Source organism: Sinocyclocheilus rhinocerous, unplaced genomic scaffold (assembly GCF_001515625.1).
Source record: "Sinocyclocheilus rhinocerous isolate Xijiao unplaced genomic scaffold, SAMN03320098_v1.1 scaffold5187, whole genome shotgun sequence".
Taxonomy (NCBI): Eukaryota; Metazoa; Chordata; class Actinopteri; order Cypriniformes; family Cyprinidae; genus Sinocyclocheilus; species Sinocyclocheilus rhinocerous.
The window spans coordinates 46827-55636 of NW_015641005.1; the positions used below are offsets into that span (position 1 = coordinate 46827).

Consider the following 8810-nt stretch of genomic DNA (forward strand, 5'->3'; position numbering starts at 1 on the left):
ATATATATATATATATAAAAAAAATACAATTAAAATTTCCTCCAACATCATGCTCCAGGGGGTCCCACCTTGGTTGAACTCTGGCAGGGGATTTCGCTTCAATGCGCAGACTAAAGAAAATAGCTTGTGACAGCTGTATAAAATTAGCCCAATTCCAAAAATGGTGAAAACTATGGATTTGGCAACACTGAGCAAATAACACATTTTTGCAAATAATGTAAATCCAAATGTAACAAAATAACAAAAAAAAAGGGGCAGTCTTGGTTGTATGTATGTTGTATGTTGAGATGTGGGCGTGGCAGTCAAACATGTATGCAGATAAGCATGAACTTGCAGTACACTAAATGATTGATTTTACGTGTTTTACTTGATTACGTGTTAAAAAAAAAGAAGCCAATTTTGAGGACTCATAGGAACTCTGTTTTGGGTGTACTACAGCAGAAAAAGTCAAAGAAGCCAGAGTCAAGGGTGAGAAGGTGAAGTTTTACCTCCAGCATGACCACACAGATCTGTTTGACACACTCGATGATGGACAGCGGGGTCCCAGCGATAGTAATGGCTCTCTCAGTAGAGTTAGGCAGCATGTCTCCAGCCACCTGTACCTGAGCTCCTGTCGACTACAGACAGAAACAGAGCTTAATGGTCATCTTCACCAGCCAATAAAGCCCTTCATTTCCCTCGTGACGCATTTCAGTGGAGCACAGAGTGACCTCGCTCACCTCCCTGATCTCTTTGATCTTGCAGCCGCCCTTGCCGATGAGCGAGCCGCACTGGCTAGCCGGCACCACGATCCGCAGCGTGACCGGGGGCTTCGAGGTGGCCGTGCTGTTGGACATGGAGCTGCTGATGTCCTGGTGCACATGAACATTCACACCTTACCACAGCTACTCAGTTTCTTTTAGAAATCAAATGCAATTCTTTAAAATAACTTGGAGCAAACTAAAATTAACATTAGAAATAAACCACACAATATCACATACAATCAAACCAAGAATTATTCAGACAGCAGAGATAATGTTTGATATTTTTATACTAGTGGATGCAGGACACTATAGTTCATTTATGTAAGTGAGGATAGCAAAATAAAGCAAACTGTGACATAGTATACCCAAAAGTTCTTCATACAGTGGACTAACAGTAAAATTGATAACAATTTGGGATCAAAAATTATTCCGACACTTTGACCTGACCATGTTTTGCTCAAGTGTTTTTTCTTTAATTGCTAATGCGACCTTTTTACACCACAGACTGAACAAATTGAAGCATTGCTTGGTAATTGGTTGAGCTAAATTGGTTTTATCTAATTGTGTTCTTAAATGTAACAGCTCACAGCTATTCAACCGAATTAATTCCATACCTTTCTATCAAAGTTATCTGGCATTATCAAGATGAATTTGTTCTGACACAGTTTAACTCTGAGTTCTTGTGAAATTATATTCCCATTTTCTAAACTATAGTGAATTAACTGTGATAATGTGAGAAATGTTGAAGGTGTCTGAATAAATTTTGGATTTACTGTATATCATGCTGAACACAGATGAGAAGTAATCCATATTTACAATAATCCAACATGGTATCCATTTACAGTTTTTACACTAAATTAATTTTCTTTTTTGTATTTGAGCAAGTATGTTAATATCACATTACAATTTAAAAATTCTTAATACTCTGGAGAGGTCTTAAGACAGTAAGACTTCTTAAAGACTTGCTTATGTTGTTTATATTTCTTTATCTCGAGATATGAAATCAGACTCCATTCACTGTACTACATCTTCCTGATCTTACAGTGCATGACTCGTGTACATTAGAGGAGTATTAGAACAGAGTTGCCAAGTGAGTGAAAGTGGTTTGTACCTCCTCTAGTTTCTCAATGATCATGGAGAAGGCTTTGAAGATGGCGGTGGTGGGGCCTGCGAGGGTGATGATGCGTTCGGGGCAGTTCCCTTCAGAAATGTTGATCCGAGCGCCGCTCTGCAGAGAACAACAGGCTCCTTTAGAGAGGCTCGAAAGACGATCACTAACACATGAAGAAAACCATCACAACCTCAGCTACACTCACCTCCTCTCGCATCTTCTTCACCGATTCACCCTTCTGCAAGATACAAAGACACATGTATACAAGTAAATGCATATAACACATTATGGGTGCATTCATATATAATCAGTTACACCAGTATTAGATCTGGTCGACCACTAGGTGGTGCTATAGGTGCCAACACAATAATATAAGGCAGTTTGATTCTAAATTTCCAATTGTATTATTTTAAAATGAAAACATTAAAATAAAACTGGAAAATAAAGGACATTAAATGATCTATTTACACAAAAGATTAATTCAACTAAATGTGAAGGGCACACGTGCAGACAGGTGTCAGCGTAGAGCGCCTGCGTGGATTGTTTGTTTAATACCATGCCATCTTCTGCCATTTTTCATGAAAACTATAAAAGTTAAAAAAATAAATAAAATAAATATGAAGACTCCAAAGTCTTCATTTTGTTTTTCTTCAGCCATTCAGAGGTGGACTTGCTGGTGTGTTTTGGATCATTGTCCTGCTGCAGAACCCAAGTTCGCTTCAGAAAAAGAATGTTTCCTAAAATTCCAAAACTAAATTGAGTGATTAAAAACCTTTTCAAGGGTATCAACTAGGGCTGCTCAATCATGGCAAAAATCATAATCACGATTATTTTGGTGAATATTGTAATCACGATTATGAGGGGGCCATATGACCAAAACTTTGTAAGAGTGCTTTATTTAAAGATAGTGATACATATCAAATATATATTTCCTGAAAATAAGGTTGCTATGAAATCTACATTGTAGAGACCAGCAGAATTTCAAACAAACAAATAAAAAGTCCTCAAAATGATTGAAAATAATTAAACTGTCAGTAATAAAAAAAGCAAAGGACAAATACAATAGAATAAAAAGATACAAATGAAACAAACTGTGCTTTAATGTGTTTTTATGCAAGTCTCATGCGGTTTACAGCCTACTACAGAAATGAATAATCAAATGTAAAATAAAACAGCATAGTCTTCACTGCAAGAATTTAACTTTTTTGTTTCTTATTAAAGCTACAAAAGTCCTTCACTCAAGAGCAGTGTGTTATTTTGAAATTGTCTTTTGTTGCTTGATTAATATTAAGCACACAGTCACAGCAGGAATATTAGGCTGCTGTCACTCTAAGAGCCGCACGGATCCAATTTACCGTTACACGCGTATTTTCATTCTCAACTCTTTATGTTCATTTATTACATAACTGACGAAGGTATACATGAATAATCAGTAAGCGCCACATTTTAACGTGTATTTGACCGTTTAGGTGCTAAAAGATGACTTTACATGTCCGTGTTCTGCTCCGTCTCTGAGCGCATATATCTTCCTGAGGAGCAGCGCAAGTTCTCTTTCACGCTTTTCAAAATCATGAATAAATATACTTCAATCAAGCACGTCCCCTTTTGCAAAGGTCACGTTACATGATTTTACTGATTTGCACGTGAAATTGGGCTTTTATGGAGGAACAAAAGCGCAGCGCTGGAAAAGGAGGCGGAATGGGCCGCAATAATCGTTTTATCTCGATTATTGTATTTTCATAATCGTTGGAGGCCAAAATCGAAATCGAAACTGTTTTCCGATTAATTGCACAACCCTAATATCAAGAATAAAACATGACAAAAATAAATTCAAACACACAAAAAAATATGATACGAGCTGTTGCTGATTTTCCTGATTTTATTTTTAAAATTTAGTGACAGTCTGATAGATGCAGGATATTTTCACTCATCATCACAAGCAGGTATTACTGTTGTGGATGCGCAATTGCTGTTATAACATTCATGATGAGCGCACTTCTCATATATGAAAGCAACGCACACATGAGAGGCGGCAAGTTCACAAGAAAGGCCTGTAAGATGCCTTTTAGGCAACTACATAGTATTTAGTTGAAAACAGTTGCTGGTCCTCAATGACTTCCCTAGCATGGAAAAAAAATTATAATACTATGTTAGTCAATGGCTACCAGCAACCATTGGGTTACCAACATTCTTCAAAATATTGTTGTGTTCAACAGAAGAAAGAAACTCATTCAGGTTTGGAACGACTTCAGTAAAAGACAAGGAGAACTCTACCATTTAAATGCTGTAATTTTGCATAATTTACAATGCATAATATTAGTATGTAATTAAATGTAATAGTAGCCTATGTAATTAAAATGAATTTCAATAAATTAAAATATTGTTAAAAATCACACATTATTTGTTATTTGTCACATGTAGTAGACCATTTTTGGCCGTGGGTAATAGGAGGATTTTCCACCCGGCTACCACCGCAAGTATATTTCAAACCTGTGGGAAGCACTGATCAGTAATGGATGAATTACAAAAATCAGGTACTTGAGTAAAAGTACAGATACCCAGACAAAATATTACTCCAGTAAATATATTAGTTCTCATTTTCAATTTAACTTTAACAAAGTATTAAAGTAAATATTAAAGCACTGATGGATGAACCATGTTAATATATTCTAGCCAGCACTAGTCATTCTATTCATTAGTCAGCACTAATAAAAATAATTACTGCAGACATTTAACACTGATCTGCAAATAAGCAAATGTGGTTTTTATTACTAAAACTTACTATACACTAGGGGTTGCACGACTAGTCGATTTCTTATTTAAAAAATACTCGAGTTACTCGACTACTCGTGGTTAATGCTGTAAATGAAAAGACATGAAATAGTTCTTATCAATAAACGTTTAGTAATTCTTAGCCTAATGCAACAATTACATAACATACGTAAATTGTCAAAACTTTATAATTATGACATTACATATTTAAATTTTCATGTAACAGTCAGTATTTGCATCTGTATTTGTATCTGTAACAATCAGAAAATTATTCATATCTGTATTCGGATAAAACCAGGTGGAACTTCGTACAGTTACTTGATAAGACCGTTATGACTATCTTTTTTTTTATCACTGAACAAATATGCCGTGTTAAACTAAAATAATTATTAATTTCTACAAATAAATGTATCATACAAGCAGAGAGATGTCATGACAAATGTTTAGTGATCATTTGAACACGACTGAATTAATTCAATGTGCACATTTTCATTACGCAGAATTCTTTAAGAGAGTCTTTTTTTTTTACTTCACTAAACAAATGTGCGTGTGCCACGCAAACCAGCAAAAGATAAAGTAGTAAACATGTAAGCCTAGTAGAAAATGTATCTGTATCTTAGATGATTATTAGCCTACTCTTGAGAGAGAGCTGGTTTGGTTTTTGAGAGACTGAGATGCACACGCGGCTGTTTGATTGGTGAGCGTGCTGTGCTTATTCCATTCATTCGTATATCATATCGTAGCCTAAGGTTTAAATCATTGCCATTTAAATATACACAAATAATAGAACGTGTATGATGTATTATTTTAGTTGATATTACTCTTGCCAAGCTCAGATTTCTGAGAGATGCACTGAGAGGCAACAGCAATGCGGTGTTTGATTTGAGCTCTTTTCATTAGGCTCAACTGTTATCTAGCAAACACCAGACTGTGCCAGCCTCAGCCGAATATTCAGGCACAATTATTCCTGGTCCGTTATTCGTTTTTGAAGCCATTATCCGTCCCATTCCGAATAAGGTATTCGGCTTCGGGCACAGCCCTAATTATTACATTACATGTTTTAATTTTACATGCAACAGAGAAAGTCATAGAAAGTAACAGTTACACGCAATATTGTAATCTTAAAATTCACGTCGTACTTGCAAACTCTGTGCATGCATTACGGTTAATGCATGCGCGAGTAGTCGATTGTTTCTGACAGCGCCGACTAGTAGTTGAAGTAGTCGATCACTCGACTAGTCTATGCAAGCCCTACTATACACACTATCAAAACATCAAACTTCAACACACTAATGTGACTGAGAATTCAAGTGCACAAACAAGTGAAATAAAATACATGGTGAAAATCTAAATTTTTGTAGCTAAATACATGGATACAAATACAGTACAATACAGCTGCATTATTTTACCCTAAATCACCTACACCTACATACACAAACGCTGACCTGTTCACATTCAAGCATTTCAATGGGCTACAGCACATTTGTGACCCTGGAGCACAAAAGCAGTGTTAAGTCGCTGGGGTATATTTGTAGCAATAGCCAACAATACATTGTATGGGTCAAAATTATAGATTTTTCTTTTATGCCAAAAATCATTAGGATATTAAGTAAAGATCATGTTCCATGAAGATATTTTGTACATTTCCTACCGTAAATATATCAAAACGTAATGCTTGATCAGTAATATGCATTGCTAAGAACTTACATTTTCATTTACGATAATCAATACTAAATGGTAAATAAATTCAACAGTATTGTTGGAAAACTCAAACTGTTCTCAGAGGGTGAGGTGATGTCTTCAGTTCAAAATCATGAGTAACAAAATGTTTTTATGTAACGTAGTGGAGTAAAGAGCACAATATTACACATTGGAATGTAGTCAAGTAAAAGATACAAATGAAAATCCTAAACGTCTTTTAGGATTTTTGTTTTCTTTTTGCATAAAAAGTATTCCGGTAGTTTCATAAAGTTAAGGTTAAACGACGGATATCAAAGGGACTATTTTACCGATGTCCTTACTACCCTTCTAGGCCTTGAATGTTGTAATTGCATTGCTGTCTATGCAGGGTCAGAAAGCTCTCGGATTTCATCAAACAAATCTTAATTTGTGTTCTGAAGAGGAGCGAAGGTCTTACGGGTTTGGAACGACTTGTGGGTGAGTAATTAATGACAGAATTTCATTTTTGGGTTACCTTATCCTTCAAGTACTTAAGGGCAGTAACACAGTAACAAAATACTTACTGCGCAGCACTGTTTCAAACCCACCTTTCCAATGATGCTGCCCACTTCTTTGCCATGCATGAGCAGTCTGATGGTGAGCGTGACGTTGAGTCCTCCTTCAATCACACCTGAGTCCATGATGATCAATGAGTCGAGCTCTGGATCTTTGGTCACGGATGATCAACCTGTCAACACACACACACACGGTCACTGAACAACACAACAGCAGTCAACCTGCAGGAGATCCACACTGTCCTGCAGAGAACACCACGAGTTCAGTGAATCCGAATTAAAAACTCACGCAATCGCTGACTGAGTGTAAACATGCCATTCATTGGCGCTGTTTAGCAGGTCACATTTTCATCAGCAGTAATATTTACTATAAATATTCACTTTACCCAGCAGGCCACTCGTATAAATATGAAGCTAATTCCTGCAACTCAAATGAATATTGTTTTAAATCAGCGCATTATTTATGTAAATATGACCCATCGGCTCGTGAATCGCTGGTAAAGCTGCTTTAACTCGTGTGTTTACTAGCTGCGTAACAGAGCGTCGTAACGGCGGACTGCGCTTTAAACGAAACAAACCGGTTTGGGCTGTGTTCACGGCGTTTGTTTGACGGTTTAAACGACGCACTGCCGTGCTTAACGCTGAAATATCCACTAATATCGCAGGAGAAGCGCGGAGGCTGATTAGCCCGAGCGCTAGCGCTAGCCCGCGGCCTGCAGGCCCCTCGCGCTCGTGAGCGCATGAGCCGCGGTATAGCCTCACCTGACGCGCGCTGCGGGAGGGGAGAGGGTCCGAGGGTCCGGAGGGTGAGAGGGGGAGGTCCGGGAGGTTCGGGAGGGAGTTTTGAGAGGATTCGGGGAAGAGGGAAGACACGGCTGCGTGATCGAGCTCCACTCTTACAAAGACAACAAGATGTGTCCCGATCACCTCTCACCCACGACCTTTCTGACGTCACCGCGCTCTGGCCCCGCCCCGCCGCGCGCAGGACGTAGCGTTACCGCACCGCACACTGATGATGAAGCGCATCTGGATCAGAACTCTGGATCTGAAAGGAAAGCTTCAGGTTAGAATGGGAGCCGCTGAACTGAGCTCGTTCACAGTACAGGTACAATAATAAGACATTCGACAATAGGATAATGTGACCATATTTCTGAAAAGGTCAAACGGGAACATGTCCTAGTTCATTGGTCAAAACATCATTGAAATCTAATTCTTATTATTATCCATAAATTAGAAGATGGGGGACAATACAAATACAAGTTATTTACAACTGATTTTAATATAATTCGCCAGAAACCACACAATGAAAAATAGTAAACCAGATAAAAATACTGTTCTAAGAGAATCATGACATCATTACATACACTGAACAAAATTATAAACGCAACACTTTTGTTTTTGCCCCCATTTTTCATGAGCTGAACTCAAAGATGTAAGACTTTTTCTATGTACACAAAAGGCCTATTTCTCTCAAATATTGTTCACAAATCTGTCTAAATCTGTGTTAGTGAGCACTTCTCCTTTGCCAAGATAATCCATCCACCTCACAGGTGAGGCATATCAAGATGCTGATTAGACAGAATGATTATTGCACAGGTGTGCCTTAGGCTGACCACAATAAAAGGCCACTCTAAAATGTGCAGATTTATCACACAGCACAATGCCACAGACATGCAAGTTTTGAGGGAGCGTGCAATTGGCATGCCGACTGCAGGAATGTCCACCAGAGCTGTTGCCCGTGAAATGAATGTTCATTTCTCTACCATAAGCCGTCTCCAAAGGCGTTTCAGAGAATTTGGCAGTACATCCAACCGGCCTCACAACCGCAGACCACGTGTAACCACACCAGCCCAGGACCTCCACATCCAGCATCTTCACCTCCAAGATCGTCTGAGACCAGCCACCCGGACAGCTACTGCAACAATCGGTTTGCATAACCAAAGAATTTCT

At 38.2% G+C, this 8810-nt stretch overlaps 1 protein-coding gene across 1 annotated transcript in view; it reads right to left on the reverse strand.

Annotated features, from left to right (window-relative positions):
* LOC107753413 (poly(rC)-binding protein 2) overlaps positions 1–7961 on the reverse strand; it is an 18095-nt gene extending 10134 nt beyond the window's left edge. The window contains exons 1-6 of the mRNA XM_016569547.1: positions 7623–7961; positions 6894–7033; positions 2060–2092; positions 1855–1971; positions 720–851; positions 489–617 (exon numbers count right to left, since the gene is read on the reverse strand). Of these exons, the coding sequence (XP_016425033.1) occupies positions 489–617; positions 720–851; positions 1855–1971; positions 2060–2092; positions 6894–6986 (504 nt within the window). The 5' untranslated portion in view covers positions 6987–7033; positions 7623–7961. The remainder of the gene's footprint in view (positions 1–488; positions 618–719; positions 852–1854; positions 1972–2059; positions 2093–6893; positions 7034–7622) is intronic.
* Between the last annotated feature and the right edge of the window lie 849 nt (positions 7962–8810).